This window comes from Gadus morhua, chromosome 20 (genome assembly GCF_902167405.1).
Source record: "Gadus morhua chromosome 20, gadMor3.0, whole genome shotgun sequence".
Taxonomy (NCBI): domain Eukaryota; kingdom Metazoa; phylum Chordata; class Actinopteri; order Gadiformes; family Gadidae; genus Gadus; species Gadus morhua.
This window is the reverse complement of record NC_044067.1, coordinates 14378510-14394197: the sequence shown is the minus strand read 5'-3', so window position 1 is coordinate 14394197 and position 15688 is coordinate 14378510. Positions and strand designations below refer to the sequence as shown.

General features: G+C 40.7%; 2 protein-coding genes across 3 annotated transcripts; both read right to left on the bottom strand.

The window, feature by feature from the left end:
- Nucleotides 1-8878: 8878 nt before the first annotated feature.
- On the bottom strand, nt 8879-9752 carry LOC115532955 (gamma-crystallin M1-like). Of its 2 annotated transcripts, XM_030343083.1 has the most exons (3): nt 9653-9752; nt 9295-9546; nt 8879-9184 (listed from the first exon to the last, which is right to left on the bottom strand). In XM_030343083.1, the coding sequence occupies exons 1-3, from the start codon at nt 9662-9664 to the stop codon at nt 8909-8911; spliced, it is 540 nt and encodes a 179-aa protein (XP_030198943.1). In that variant the 5' UTR covers nt 9665-9752; the 3' UTR covers nt 8879-8908. The 2 variants fall into 2 exon arrangements, with proteins under 2 accessions (XP_030198943.1, XP_030198942.1); XM_030343082.1 differs by lacking the exon at nt 9653-9752 and having other exon boundaries at nt 9295-9582.
- Nucleotides 9753-12368: 2616 nt separating this feature from the next.
- On the bottom strand, nt 12369-13337 carry LOC115532961 (gamma-crystallin M1). Its single transcript, XM_030343090.1, has 3 exons — nt 13247-13337; nt 12797-13048; nt 12369-12677 (listed from the first exon to the last, which is right to left on the bottom strand). The coding sequence occupies exons 1-3, from the start codon at nt 13256-13258 to the stop codon at nt 12402-12404; spliced, it is 540 nt and encodes a 179-aa protein (XP_030198950.1). The 5' UTR covers nt 13259-13337; the 3' UTR covers nt 12369-12401.
- Between the last annotated feature and the right edge of the window lie 2351 nt (nt 13338-15688).

Sequence of the window (15688 nt, the reverse complement as noted above, 5' to 3'; positions counted from 1 at the left end):
TGTTGATCAATCACTCGAGGCAGGTGAGTCTGGCGGAGGCTACTGGCATTTTGGGGGAGCGCTCCTCCCTGTTTACAGTGTTTGACTAGAAACGGGCGTAACTTTTTAAGCTTTTCAAGGGGGATGTCAGATGCGGCGCACACAGCCACAAAGTCCTCAATAAACTCCACTCTTGAATCTGCTGAGCTGATTGTAGACGTAATTGTGGTTTGTAGGGCCGTGCCCTGGCTACGGCTTTCACTGTTTTTTAGATGGATTTTTGACTTCAAATGGTCATCGCACGTATCTTTTCTTTTCCAATCAATAGTATGTTGGCATACTCGGCAAAACAGCTGATTACCTGAGTGATAAAATTGTTTCGGGTATTGTTCCGCTCTGAATTTTGGGGTTAAAACCGAATTATTAAGCTTTTTGGAAGTTTTAGGCATTTCAGCTGTCAGCCGCGGGCGCTTCAACGTCTTGTTAGGAGCGGGGGCGGGACCTATTGTTTGCATCCCCGCGAACTAGGCTGGAGTGGTGGACCGGGTGTTTTTAGCATTGTTTTGGGAGTGACTGCTAAACATTCAGTGACGTTAATGTCACCTGTATTGTTTCCCTTTTCTCTCGAAACTGAATTTCACCAAAATAATGGCGAATTCCGCTGCATTCCGTGTTAACAGATTCCGTTTTTATTGTCCGATTCCGTGATTCCGTCCGCGTTTTCGTTATCGCGGAAATCATAGGGCCCTACTCTGGCGATGGTCGTGGTTCTCAATGTTGGCAAATACACCAATGTCTGCGATGATGTTTGCACAAATTTCTCTTAGCCTTATACTATTGTTAGCAATAACCATTTGCACTATTGCATTTTCTTGTGGCAAAGTGAATTTTCTTCCCCTTCCACCTGAGTGGGGCAACCGTTGGGTCCTACAATAGTGAGTCAGACACAAATGCACTGATACGTCAGGAGAGTTTTGGAGACTTCTCACATCACATTACTACTGTTACAAACACATCAGTCAGAATGCTGTAAATACTGTATAGTACCTCACGATTGATGCCACCGTTGATCTTGGCAAGATCGGCTGAACCCTCAGACCAGCTTCCCTCATGGACAGACCATGATTGATTACATGGTCGATGAAAGTTGCTCTGATTTCATCAGATACAACTGTCCTTGCTGCTGCTGCTCCTCTCCCTCTCCCTCTTCCTCTCCCTCTTCCTCTTCCTCCTACTCCACCTCCACCTTCACCTTCACCTCCACCTTCACCTTCACCTCCACCTCTTCCTCCTACTCCACCTTCACCTCCACCTCCACCTCCACCTTCACCTTCACCTTCACCTCCACCTCTTCCTCTTCCTCTGCCTCTTCCTCTGCCTCTGCCTCTTGCTCTTGCTCTTGCTGCATCCATTTTCCTATACCAACTACGTAAAGAAGTCCAAAGCAAATGCCAAAGAAGGCCCTTTTTCAACGAGGCACAAATTACATGTAAAACACCTGAGTACAGGGATGCAAACTTGTCACCTTTCGGCGAAATTCGCCGTTTTTGTTCCGAAAAAGGTCATTTGTGTGATTCATGGAGATCTGCAATAAAAATATTTCGGGGGGGGGCGTCCAAGTAATCGGCGAACGCAAGCTGTCATCAATATTTATTCCAAGCTTGTTCGTTTGGCCAACCCGTGTAATCATGTCATCTTCGGGTCTGTAGCTGCCTTGATGCCGTACTAGACAGGAGTGACGTTGGTACGCTTCAAAAACGTCAGGCTTTCTAACGTAGGCTAACGTGCTAATGAGAACATTTGTTTGACCGGTTGCCGGTTATATCCGTGTGGTTAATTTGCATTTGCGGTGTTGTCAGCTTACTGTTACATTAAACTGCAATCAGAAAATGTGGTTATATGCTATAGACCCTATAGTGTCTGTGGTGTAAAGGCTGGGACGAATTAAAAAATAGAAATACACTTTATGTTGAAACTATAGACCGTCCCGATTCCCATTGAAACGAATGGCGCGGTGATTATTCTTCAAAACGAGATCTGTTAAATTGTGAAAAATAAATCAAACTGTAATCAGACAACACGGTTATATGCTATAGACCCTAGAGTATCTGTGGTATAAAGGCTGAGACGAATTTCGAATTATAAATATGTACAATCCATAACGTTAGCTCTCTGGCTCATAGCTCAGCGGACTAGAATACCTCCTAGAATCATTGCCTGTTGGCCGGAAACGGAAATGGGGGCTGTTTACGTTTGGTTGTAGTCTTTTCGCTCGGTTCTCCGACTCAACAGTAGGGCTTGAACCGAGCGAAAAGACTACAACCAAATTTGAACTACAACGAAACTAGTTCCCTTTCCGCTTCCGGCCAACGAGCAATGAGTCTTCCAACAGAAATCAATGGGATTTACAAAATGCGCTAAATGTACAATAAAACACGATAGAAACTGTATTTCGCTACGATGCTTGATTCAACCACTCTATTTCATCCTAGACAAATCACGAAGTGGGCTCGATGTTCAAAATACCGAAAAAAAATAATAGCTCACAGCAACATATTGAAAAAAAGAACTATGAACTAGTTCATTTTTTGGAACTGTGAACTTAGTTCAAATCTTTGAATTATGAACGCTGAACTGAACTAGTTCATTTTAAAATTTGTGAACTGAACTTTGAACTAGTTCACGTAGAAAGTGAACTATCCCAACTGTGTGTGTATATATATTGTGTGTGTGTGTGTGTGTGTGTGTGTGTGTGTGTGTGTGTGTGTGTGTGTGTGTGTGTATATATATATATGTGTGTGTGTGTGTGTGTGTGTTTATATATATATATATATATATATATATATGTGTGTGTGTATATATATATATATATATGTGTGTATATATATATGTGTGTGTATATATATATATATATATATGTGTATATATGTATATATATATTCCGCGAGGGGGTTTGGGTCCTTGTCACCTTTTTCATCCCTGATGAGTTTGCACCCCTGTGAGTAGGTCTTTAGCTGAGTAGGTCTTTAGCTGAAATGACCACCAGGTGTTTTGCATTGCAAAACTTATCCTCTGTGTTTTGTACAGATCATTGTATGTAGTGTTGCTTTTACGTAAAAAAAGTAATTCCATGCCAATTCACCAAGAACTATGGTGCACAGGGGGAAAAAAATCTAAATTACTGTAAAATAAAATAAATAAACTATAAACTAAATATTTTTTCTTATTCAAACATGTAACTTCATTTGTCTGTCCAAATGCAGCATCTTTCCATCTACAGTGATCTAAATTACTGTTAGGTTTTGAACAGAAAGTTCACTGATTTGAACAGAGTATCTAAACATTGGTAAAATATGCTGTAGTTCCACAGCGTTTTGCCGGTAGTGAACATTGACTGGGGCAGGTATCCATGAAATTTGGAAGAAGGCGGCATTGCCAGCATTTGTATCTTAGCATAGGGGCAAGTAACCACTGTTTGGTTCACATGGTCTACTGGTATGCTCACTGTGTGAAATGTTTAGGGAATGTGAACATGGTTTAGGTAAATTGCCTAAAACGATAGGAAAAAACTGTAAAAAATATTTTTATTTTTTTAATTTGTTTCCTCTGAAGGGCAACGTGAGTCGAGGAGGGCATATGGGCAGTTGCTCAAGCAACCTGAGCAACCCCCCTGTGCACGTCCCTGATGTACACGATGTCTGTGTCAAGAAAATATGTGTTTGCTGTACGGTGTTTGCCGATGCATTGATTTAAAAGTACAACTTATTACCGCTGTATCAGCTGTTCTTTCCCAAATAATTTACCAAGAATGTGTGGCTAGGTAGATGAGAGAAGCAAAGTGTATGCGCGAGGTGCACAAGCAACATTATGCATGCGCCCTTATAATAGCATCTGAACAACGCGCCACTGTCTTTAAACCAGTGCCGTGTTCCAATACCCGTACTGTCCGTACTTACTAGCCATATTTTAAGTACGTTGTACGGTCCAATTCAGATCTGGCGAAAAGAAGTATACTTCATGGACCCGGATGTCGTACTCAAAACGGACTAATCGTGAAGTGTGGATCAAAGGACACTTTCCGTACTCAACGGCAGCCATCTTAGCTGCGTAGCGGAAGAGGCAGAGCCAGGCTGAACCAAAGTCGGCGCATTTTCCACATAGCCTGCATTAATAGTCATTTTGTAGTTTTTATAGCTTTTTATAGCTGCTAGGCGTAAAGAGTTCACCGTTCAAAGCGGGATGTTTATTGCGGGGGAGGAGCCACGGCGGCAGTCGTGATCGTAATTTCCAGTTAGTGCACCACGGAGTACTCGATTTGGAACAGCACTCACATCTGAAAAATTAACGTAGTAGATAGTACGGATAGTATACTTCCTTTAAGTATACTCATGGAAGTACGGGTATTGGAACACGGCACATGTATTTCCTGGTTTGTGGCGCAAGTAGTTTCTGAAAGGGCAAGATAGCACCAAGGAGCCTTTGCGCCAGAACACGCCTTCTCCTTTCGCAGAGCCGCCCCTTGGGGCACAAGATCATAATTTACTGACGCGTGGCGCAGGAGGGAAAAGAACGCTCTGCGCCAGTTGCAAACTAGCAACGACACATGCGCCAGTGATTAAGTCATTCGCGCCGGATGCAAGATAGGGCACTATAAGTTGATTAACTATTTTTGACTGGTGTTTCACAGTCTTGTACACCTGACATTTTTACAATGGATCTATTTGTTGAAGAGGAATGAACAATTTAAAATTGATTTAGATAAAAATGAAAACCTTTTTTTAACTATACAGACACTCCAGGATTTTGCGTGGTTGCGATTTGCAACTTCAACGTAACGTCAACCAATCACTGCGAATTGAGGGCCGTGTCACAATTTAAACCAACCACCGCAACTTTCACGCAAATTTGACCAATCAGTGGCGTCGTCTTGAACTGACGTCGACAAACTACCTTCTGCCTTACTTGCGTGTTTACAATGTTCAAGCGAGTCAAGCATTCATGCAGCATGTGCGCGTCCAACGTTTCACACTTACCAAAATAACTGCGACAGATCGCGAAAAGCAGTATCCAGGTATTCTACATGAAAGCGGGGGAAAATATTTTGCACTGCATGCAACATTGTGATGGAACATGAGCGGAAATCTTCCATTGATAAGCATTTTGCCACCGAGAAACATAACTACAGAACTGCAGGCAGGACGTCGAACGACGAGGCAGGTCACTATGACACAGGCTGTTGCATCCAAGTCAATTGCCAGTGCAGAAAGAATCAAGAATCAATTATTCATAGGACCATTTCTCAGTGTTTTTTTCAGTAATAAATTAATATTTAACAAATTGCTCGGGGAAAATTGCAGTGATAACTTAATATTTAACATCAGGAAATTTGCAACTTTCACAACTTTTTTCGCAACTTTCACTTCCTCTCGCATTGTAATCGCAACAAAAACCTAAAAAACAGCGCAAATTTCATCGCAACTTTTTGAAAAGCTCACGCAACATCAGGCATTTTAGGCCGCAACAATCTCAAAAAAGGCCTGCGAAATCCTGGAGGAGGGACTGAATATAGCTCCATGATACCCATACAACTTATTCAGTTGTCCAAGGTCCAGGTGTGATGAATGAGATGTTTATACATCAGCCTCTCTATACAGGGGTGGTCTGTAAGGAAGGAGAAAGGCTTTAGCTTGAATATCAAGGAGGCCTGGGAGAGAAATGATTTGAGCGGAGGATTGGTCACAATAGCACTCAGGCGGAAGAAAAGTTTGTGGTGGAGAAGGAAAAAGCATCAGAAACATTTAGGGAATTGAGGCTTGGAGCCCATGTGGTCTTAATTTGGGCCGTTTATTACTTGAAGCCTCAGCTTTTAACCAACTCCTGGAATCCCTCTGGAGAATGTTGAATAGTATTCAGAGAATGAATCCTTAGATGCCAAAATGCATCGAAATTATTCTTAAAACGTCATGCGTTAATGATTTGATATAACGATTTCAAGTCATTTTTATGCAAATAGATGTATTGTTCCTGTGTTGTATGTTGATTTGATTTAGTTGTTGGTAAAAAATATATATATATTTGTAGTGCTTCAACTTAAATTGGGTAAGATGATTATTTTCTATTTGTTTTTATGCTTATTTGGGTATTTGGCTTTCAAACTTTTCATTAATGTTTTTTTGGATAAAAATATAATCTTATAGAGTTCATATAATTTACCTTTTCTTCTAAAACAATTATTAATTCCAGAACATGCTGTAGGTTTGGTTTAGGTGTGCCATCAGGAGATTTCAAAACAAATTATTATTTATTCAATATGTAAACTGCTATGCAATGCATATTCTTTTCTGTTAATCAATGTTGTGGTTTGGTTAAGTTTTGGTGTCTTCATCAATATCACCATATTTTTTGACTTACAGATGGTGGAATTACCATATTTATATGTATTCACCATATTACCATACTAACTTTCCCATAGATTATGTAAATACCGAAATATGTTTTATATTATAATTACTTTTGTACCCCATTTCCTTTAAAGGGGACCTATTATGCTTTTTCAACTTTTATGACCTATAAAAGTTGTTATAATGATTGATAGTCATGTTTAACCATACTAAAGTGTCAAATAATGACGTACATGCATTTCGACGTATTCCCTGCTGACAGTCTGGGGTGGCTGTGCAGAGCGCTAAACACTCGGGACAACGATTGCGATTCACTTGTTCACATTTCCGTGAAACATCTACGTAGACCTACTCCTGCCACGCCCCCATATGCCTGGTCAAATCTGCCCGCACGTGCGCTCCAAGGAAGGTAACCAATCACAACGGAGTTGGGTTGGCAGGAGGGGGGCGAGGGGGCGTAGAAGGACGAAAGCGCCCAGATGAGAGGAAGAGTTTCCCGAAAATCTACATCGTTTTTTGTGTATGGTTAAACATGACGATCAATCATCAGGGGTTGACACTAAGGTTTCAAAAGCACTTGCCCATCGGGCAAGTACAGGTCAGGTTCAACTTGCCCGAATGGAATGTTCACTTGCCCAAATTATAATCAGAATCGTGCACGGGCCTCTTTTTGCCAGGCACCCGGCCTGGTTTTGGGGGGGGGGGGGGGCTCAGAAAAATCATCCTAGCTCAGACTGAAGCTGAATGTTAGCTTCCACACATGTTGTGTTTAAAAAATAACAAACTTCTCTTTGTTTACTTATTTATCGAGCGGTCACATCTTGCCATGAAGTGATTTCAGTCCACCGTTGCAACCTATTAAAGCTATCGCCAAGTTGTATGTAGACCTGCATGATTTGATGCAAATGTACCTAACTAAATGTCAGAGGTAGTAGCAAAGATGTCTTTTTTAACTTTCAAGTTTCTTGTAGCTCTAACGGAATAATCACAATCGCGTTTCTAGTAGGGTTGTCAATCACGATACTGGATTTTCTAACTTCGACACTATTCCTGGAAAAATATCGATATTCTATACCATTTTCGATATCAGGGGAAACGTTTTTTTCAAGAAAGAACATAGAGTACATTTCCACAACTGCAAGGGCGATAATGTCATCTTTGTGCCCAAAGAAAGATTGTTGTGCAAGTGAAATATTCAATGGGGATAATACTTGGTTAAAGTGAATAAAGCCATGGAACACAGCATAAGTGGAAGATAACATTTCCACCTGAAATAATTATCAGTATCAGTTGGTCGTTATCAGTTGGGAGCGCTGTCTTACTATGAGACACAAATAAAGGTAGATATCTTACAATTTTGACACTTGACACCTCTATTTAAAGTTCAGGGCAAATATAATCGAATGCACCAAGCCAAACACAAGCAAATAAATATATGGCCACTAGATTGCGCTGAAGAATATGTTTTCTGATTGAAGGCAATTTACATATTTCCTAAGAAACCTTCTCTTATTCATTGATTGAAAAAAACATGTTTAGTTGCAAAATTTGGCCCAGACACTGGATAATCTGTTTATGGTGGTTTTATTCGATCAGAATCAACTTTGTGGCCAAAAATCACAAAGGTAATACTTAATTTTTGGTTGTTAAAAGAAAAGGGGACGTTTCTTCATAAGTTGTTATTTGCGAGTTTTAGTCACAGAATGATATGGTTTGGACTGATGGAATAAGTGGAGGCTCAGCTTTCATGTAATATATAGGTAGTTTGTGAGGGTCCAATTTCGTGAAAAAGATCGCTATTGCTGTGCATGTGCACAGTTATGAAACCCAAAACCGTGTTCTTGCATATGACTTTCCTTGATAATTTGCCTCAATCCAAAGTACTTCCAAACCGCACTCCTCCATCACTACTCCATTTTCCTTCTACCTAAACCGTTCGCGGAGGCGCTGCACTTGAGATGCTAACTTTGTTGGCTAACCTTTAATGAATCACTGCCAGAGACCACACTGCGAGTGAGGGACAGAAGGCGGGGCTATATTCGCACTGAAGCGATGCGTGTCTGTTGTGTTAACTCGCTTTCCGAGAGAAGAGAAGACAGCGCGCTGATCAATTGCAAATATTTCTATTTTGTGTGATTTTGCGGAACAAAAGGTTATTCTGCAGTTTCTAAAAACATTTGAATAAATAGCTTTTATATTAACATCCACCCAAAATCCACTTGCCCGTTCGGGCAACCAGAAAAAATCTCAACTTGCCCAAACATTTTTTTTACTTGCCCCGGGCAAGCGGGCAACCGTTAGCGTCATTGGCTGATCATTATAACAACGTTTATAGGTCATAAAAGTCGAAAAGCATAATAGGTCCCCTTTAAGATACAACTTTCCCTCCAAAATTGCCATAACATGATTTTAAAAACCCTAACTCAAGAATATTCTATTTTATTTCGGATAGTCAGGTGCTATCAAGTTATAATGACCGGCAAGAAATTCAACAAATGTAAGTTAGATATATTTTATTGATGAGGAAACTAACACATGTCAGTGATGCGCCTCATGCTCATGAACCTCTGGCCGCTCATGCCCATATCCCTGAAGCTCCTGTACTCTCCGGGCCTCATGTACATCATCCTGCCCTTGTAGTGGGGCTGCTCGTACATCAGCCAGTGTCCGTCCATCACGTTGCAGGACTGGCAGTCGGACATGCGGTAACGATCCTGGATGTTGTCACAGTCGTCCATCATCTCATTGGACTGACCACCGAAGTTCTCCCTCTCGTAGATCTTCATCCTGAACTGGCCTCTGTGCTGTAAAGCAGAGATTCAGAGAAACGATGTCAGCAGACTCATAACCATTACCCTGTCAATGTAACAGTTAAACTAGGTGAGAGTAAAAGTTGAACTGTGATTTCTCTTACAAAGGGGATCATTCTGCAGGACCTGATGTTGTCAAACATCATTCCCATGCTCTGCATGCGGTGCATGTCGTTGTACTCTCCCCTCCTCATGAAGAACTGCTGGCCCATGTAGTTGTTCCTCTCATAGAGCATGAAGCAGCCGCTCTCCACCCTGCAGGACTGGCACCTGCTCATGTAGGAGGACATGTCGGAGCAGTCGCTCATGCACTCATAGGAGCGACCCTGGAAGTTCTTCTCCTCGTAGAAAGTGATCTGAAACAAATTGTCGGCCATAGTTTATAATTTCTGAATATAATTTCTTCTAAATCATGTTATTTATATTAATGCAAATCAATGAGTTATGTTAATATATCTTTACCTTGCCCATCATGGTTGCGGTGTTGGTTTTTCAGGTCTGTCAGAGATCGGTTGGTTAACTGATGCTCTACCTGTGTAAACCCCTACATTTATACCTGAACAGACCCAAAGACTGCATGACATCCCCTATTGTTTAAACTACTGACTCATGACTCTGACTCAACGTACTGTAGAAGCCCATTGAGAAGTTTCTATATGCTCTTAACAGTGTTGAAAATATGGGTAGAGGGTTCACTGATAAACTTCAAGAGGATTCAAATATCAATTTGACTTAAATTACATTATTCAATCTAGTTATATATGTTTTAATAATTTCTTTAACAATATTATGTGCATTATAAAAATCTATATATCTAACTAAAGATAAAGATATAACTCCAATGCAGTCCACAATAAACACTTGAATGGAACCTTATAATTTTACAATAAAGGTAAGAATTATTTCCCAAAGGAAGATTTGTTTCGGTTGGCAGAAATAAAGTGAAGCTCATGTCAAAATAAGTATTGGATACTTATTAATAAACTTTTGAAATAACTATCACATATTTTATTTTGAATTGGGAGGACATACCATAACTTAAAAACATGATATACCATGTTTCACTACTTTAATTATGTTTGCTACCCTACTAAAGGATTGATATGCAGCGGAAAAATAAAAACAAATACACTGTCAAAAACGAACCATGTACCAATGCATTATCACTTCAAAACAGAATGTCTAGAACAGGGTGCTGGAGATGTGCGTTAATGGAGAGAGACAGGGTGGGACTTCTGAGTATACTCAGAAGGAACTATGTCTGTTTTTAGTTGCATGGGTTCAGTGCTTTGAGAGAGCGAGGGACTTCTGGTAAGAGGACATCATGTTTTGGATATGGTTTTGTCAATTTCATGGTCAAAACACCAAGTGAGAAGCAAGTGAGAAACGCAAGTGAGAAGCGCCAAGCGCAAGTAGCTTTGTGGGCGGTTCTAGGGCGATGTCGCTATTTTACCAGCGCAAAAAATGACTGGCACCCGGCGCAAATCTAAAAAGGGTTGGTCTGAAGTAGCCTAATTACCCGTAGGTGTGGTTTGGGTGTAATGTGCAATAAACCAATGAGAGTGACAGCTCCCATCCCCTTTTAGAGGCATGAGTGCATTTGAATCGGACAAGTTCATATTTTGACAGCGCGTCTGCAGTCTCCGATGAGACAGATGCACATTAATTTCAAATTTCAAATGGCTCAGTTTATGGCCAAATAATATGGCCTAATTCACACATGGAATAAGTTTTTCTTCCACAACTCGCGAAATACTGAGTCCTCAAATAAATTTTGGCAAAGAAAACGTACATGATATAACATATGATATGCGGTAACTGTGGTTCTATCTAATGATATACGCAATACATTATAAACATTGTTTCTTATCAGTATTGTATGCATTATCGTTATCGACTTGTGTTCCTAATATGCATGTTTCCCCCCGTTAATATACATTGCCATGGCATGGACTGTATTATGCGTTACGTGTTTAGTTTGCGTGTGTTTAAACAGATGGACGCACACACGCGCGCCCGCATTCATTGATTCTTTTACACATACACACACGCGCGCCCGCATTCATTCATTCTTTTAAACACTCATTTGCGGTAAACCAATGTTTTCTCGCGATCAAATGCTCATCAATCCTAAAAGTTATGGGCATGTACACGATGTCTGTGTCAAGAAAATATGTGTTTACTGTACAGTGTTTGCATATGCATTTATTTAAAAGTATAACTTAATACCGCTGTATCAGCTGTTCTTTCCCAAAGGAGGGAGAAGAACGCTCTGCGCGAGTTGTAAACTAGCAACGACATATTCGCCAGTGATTTAGTCAATTGCGCTGGATGCAAGATAGGGCCCTTTACATTTATTTGACCAGTCCTTGTTGTTGTTCCTTTAATGTAATTCTTCTCGCTCCGTGGATTGTTAACTGGCGAACACAGCTCATATGAAGGAGAACAGAAATTGCGCTGCGATAGATCGGGGTAACACCACGTTTAATGAGCCTCTCTCAGTCTAGGAAAGAACAGGTTATTCATTATGGTTAAATGTAAGAACTCTTGGCCACAATACAACCAACATCATGTCCAGATGTTGTGTCAGAGCCCAAGGATTTAACAAACTGGATCATATGCTGTCTTTTTGGACGATGGTAGTTTAATTAGAGGAATGAATCCTGCAGCCGAACAGGGTTAAGATGGTGGTGTTTATTAGGAAAATCAGTTGAAAGGCACATCAGGTTGGTTGCTTAATTTATCATAGGTGGTTTGTTGTTTGATAAATTTTTCCCAGTTATTATACAATTTTACATTCCAGAACAAGTCACTGGTTTGATTCTTGTATAGGTGTCAATGATTTGTTAAATCCGGTGACATAAATATGTATTAAATATGTGAATTGTGTTTTTTGATTTTTCAATGCTGATGTTTTCTTTGAGTTTTATGTGGACCTCAATATTGCCATCTTTGTGACCTTCCAGGTATTGATACGTAATAACTTTCCACCATTTTAATTTCCACAGACAATGTTAATACATTAAAATACACGTTGGATTGTATGTACTTTTGTACCCTGTATCCTTTTAGATAAAAATTTCCCTCCAACATTGCTTTCATATATGTTTTCTAAATGGCTATCTCCAGAATAATCAGGTGCTATCAAGTTGAAAGGACCAAGAAGATATCAAGCAAATATATGTCAGTTCAAATTTTATTGATGATTAAACTAACACATGTCAGTGATACGCCTCATGCTCATGAACCTCTGGCCGCTCATGCCCATATCCCTGAAGCTCCTGTACTCTCCGGGCCTCATGTACATCATCCTGCCCTTGTAGTGGGGCTGCTCGTACATCAGCCAGTGTCCGTCCATCACGTTGCAGGACTGGCAGTCGGACATGCGGTAACGATCCTGGATGTTGTCACAGTCGTCCATCATCTCGTTGGACTGACCACCGAAGTTCTCCCTCTCGTAGATCTTCATCCTGAACTGGCCTCTGTGCTGTAATGCAGAGATTCAGAGAAAATGTCAGCAGACCCCTATAACCATATACACTAAACACCAATATAAAAGTGGCACTATGTGAGAGTAAGAGTGGAACTTTTGGTGAGTTCTCTTACATAGGGGATCATTCTGCAGGACCTGATGTTGTCAAACATCATTCCCATGCTCTGCATGCGGTGCATGTCGTTGTACTCTCCCCTCCTCATGAAGAACTGCTGGCCCATGTAGTTGTTCCTCTCATAGACCATGAAGCAGCCGCTCTCCACCCTGCAGGACTGGCACCTGCTCATGTAGGAGGACATGTCGGAGCAGTCGCTCATGCACTCATGGGAGCGACCCTGGAAGTTCTTCTCCTCGTAGAAAGTGATCTGAAACAAAACATTTGTCAACCATAGCAGATATACTGTAAATCTTGTGCCATTAATGATTGATTGATTATTAAAAAAATATATATTTGTTATTTTTAATTAAATATGTTGTTATCTTATCAGATATCATGAATTAATTAATTATTAATTTATGTCATATAATGTTTGTCATAAGTACTTAATATTTATATTTTATACCTTGCCCATCATGATGGCTGTTTTGGTTTCTTAGGACGGTCGGAGATCGGTTTGTCAACTGATACCCTACCTGTGTCAGGCCCATACTTTTATACAGACTCCAACACTGCATGACGCCCCCATTGTTCAAACAACTGACCCAGCAACATGCTATAGAATTCCATAAAGAGGCTTACTCATGCTCTACCAGGGTCGAACTCTCCTTATTGAAAACTGGGTTAGGGAGTTAACTGAAAGAAACTCTCCTTAAAGAGGGTTTTTATTATTAGATTTGATTTAAAAAAAAAATCGGGTAAGCCTGCGATATATATTTAAATAATTTTCTTGTAATCTTTTGTTGAATGCTTTATTAAATGGCCATGGTAGAGCATATGGTTGCCAGCAAGGGTATTTGCCTGAAAATCTTAAATAATGCCTGTTATTTAAGAAGTTATTGCTTTTCTGAAAAGCTCATGTTGTTAACTTTACAGTACACAGTTTAGTAAAATACCTTATTTTTTTATCAATCAAAGTAATTATGTTCTGTCTTATCTCTAATTCAAACATTGCTGTTAGGAATCATGACTGGATTTTAACATTTAAGAATCAGAATTATTTTATTGCCAATTATAATAACACGTACAAGGAAAGCGACTCTGTTGCTGGTGCATAAAGTGCGTAAAGCTTAATGACATTAGCAAAAATACAAACCAGAATCAAAACTAGAATTAAAACAAGTAACAACTATACACACAAATTTACACACTACTTATTTCAGTACTTTACATTATAGTAGGCTCTGGAAGACTACGAAACAATGAAGGAAATGGGTACAAGACATGTCGATTTTGATTAAAAAAAGTATCAATAATACAGATTTAAATGTGTGGATTTATATACATTTGTTTTTCACGTGTTTATTTTACAAGAGAGGTAAGAGTCGAAGTCCCAGTCAGTGGGAGGCAGGAGTGCTTTTTATGAGACCCACTGCAAAGGTAAGGAAACTGTTCAGGTGCCACTAGGTTTTGGTCTTGAGAGAACCTTTTGCTCGATGGAAGTCTATGGAAGAGGTGGTGACCGGGATGACAAGGATTAGCAATGACCTTTCCTACTCTCTTCCTGGCCCGGATTGGTACAGGTCCAGGAGAGACGGCAGGGTGAAGCCAATGACCTTCCCGGCTGACCAAATAATCCACTGCAGTCAGAATTTCCTTGGCTGAGGAGGCAGCAAACCAGACGGTGAAAGATGAGCTGAGGAAAGACTCAATGATGGCTTTGAAGGATGGCTAGAGGTGCAGCCATTGGGATGGAGGGAGAAGAGTGAAGGAGAGAGCACACAGCCATGTGGTGCTGCAGTGCTGATGGCTTTGAGAGCAGCTTTCTCAGCGGCACGTTCTTCCTGTCTGGCAGGTAGTCAGTGATCCGCCTGGGGTTGAACTTTGACAAGCTTTGCTGGGATAGCTTGTTGTGGAGAAGAATTAAGGCGATGGCTTTGATTGAGGAGCAGAAGTCCACAAATAGGATCCAGGTGCCGGAGGAGATGAGGTGCTGGAGCAAGAGTCCCATTTTGAATGCTTCATCTACCGTTACCATAAATAAGATAATAGAGGCGCCAATTTTTTTACATAACAATCTCCCCTCTTCGCGCTGGGCTGTTTTACTTTTTCTTTTTCGCAGTATCAGTGGTTAAATTTTTTTTATTTGGAAGAGTTCACACTGCCCCTAGCCAATAACATGGAAGCCAATTGGGCTGGTACATCGCTCCGGGCATTTGAGGGCAAGTTCCAGACTTGATATCAATGAAAAAGAAGAGTCTGGAGGGCTTACTTTATGGGTCTTAATGCCGAAAAAGACCCTGGGTTAAATTTTCACCGGAAATACACTTTAAGGCCTGTGATTCTCAGCTTTATGCAAAGTAAATGATTGAGGAGGAGTCACTGGCTGTGAATTGTTCTAGATTGTTTGTCCTGTCGTTTGGCCTCCTTAATCGTCCTTCCAAAAGTGTACTTAGCCAGTCTATACAAATCCCTGTCTCCACTCTTGAAAGCCCTCTCCTTCTCTAAATGAAGACGTCTGAGTCTTGCTGTGAGACAGAGTTTGTCAATGTTATTACTTATCATGGTGTGTGTTGGAACAGCTCTCCTGAGAGAAGCATATATGAAGTCACAGCCCCAGATTGTGATCAGATAGCCCCAGATCCGCGCCAAGGACTGTGTGATAAGCTGCGTTTAAGAGCCTATATTCAACTTTCTAGGGATGCAAATGAAGGTAGCTAGTTCTGTCAGGACAGTCTAGTCATGCACCCCTATCAGCTGACTGCTAACCAATCAAACACTGGTAGGCAGTCAATTTAAGACCTTCCATCTCAAACACACACGCCGAATTTCACCCACAGACTCCACCTGCTTTGGTTCTGCTCTGTATGTTCCCCATGGGGGCTTGTATTCTCCCTGTTTTCAAATG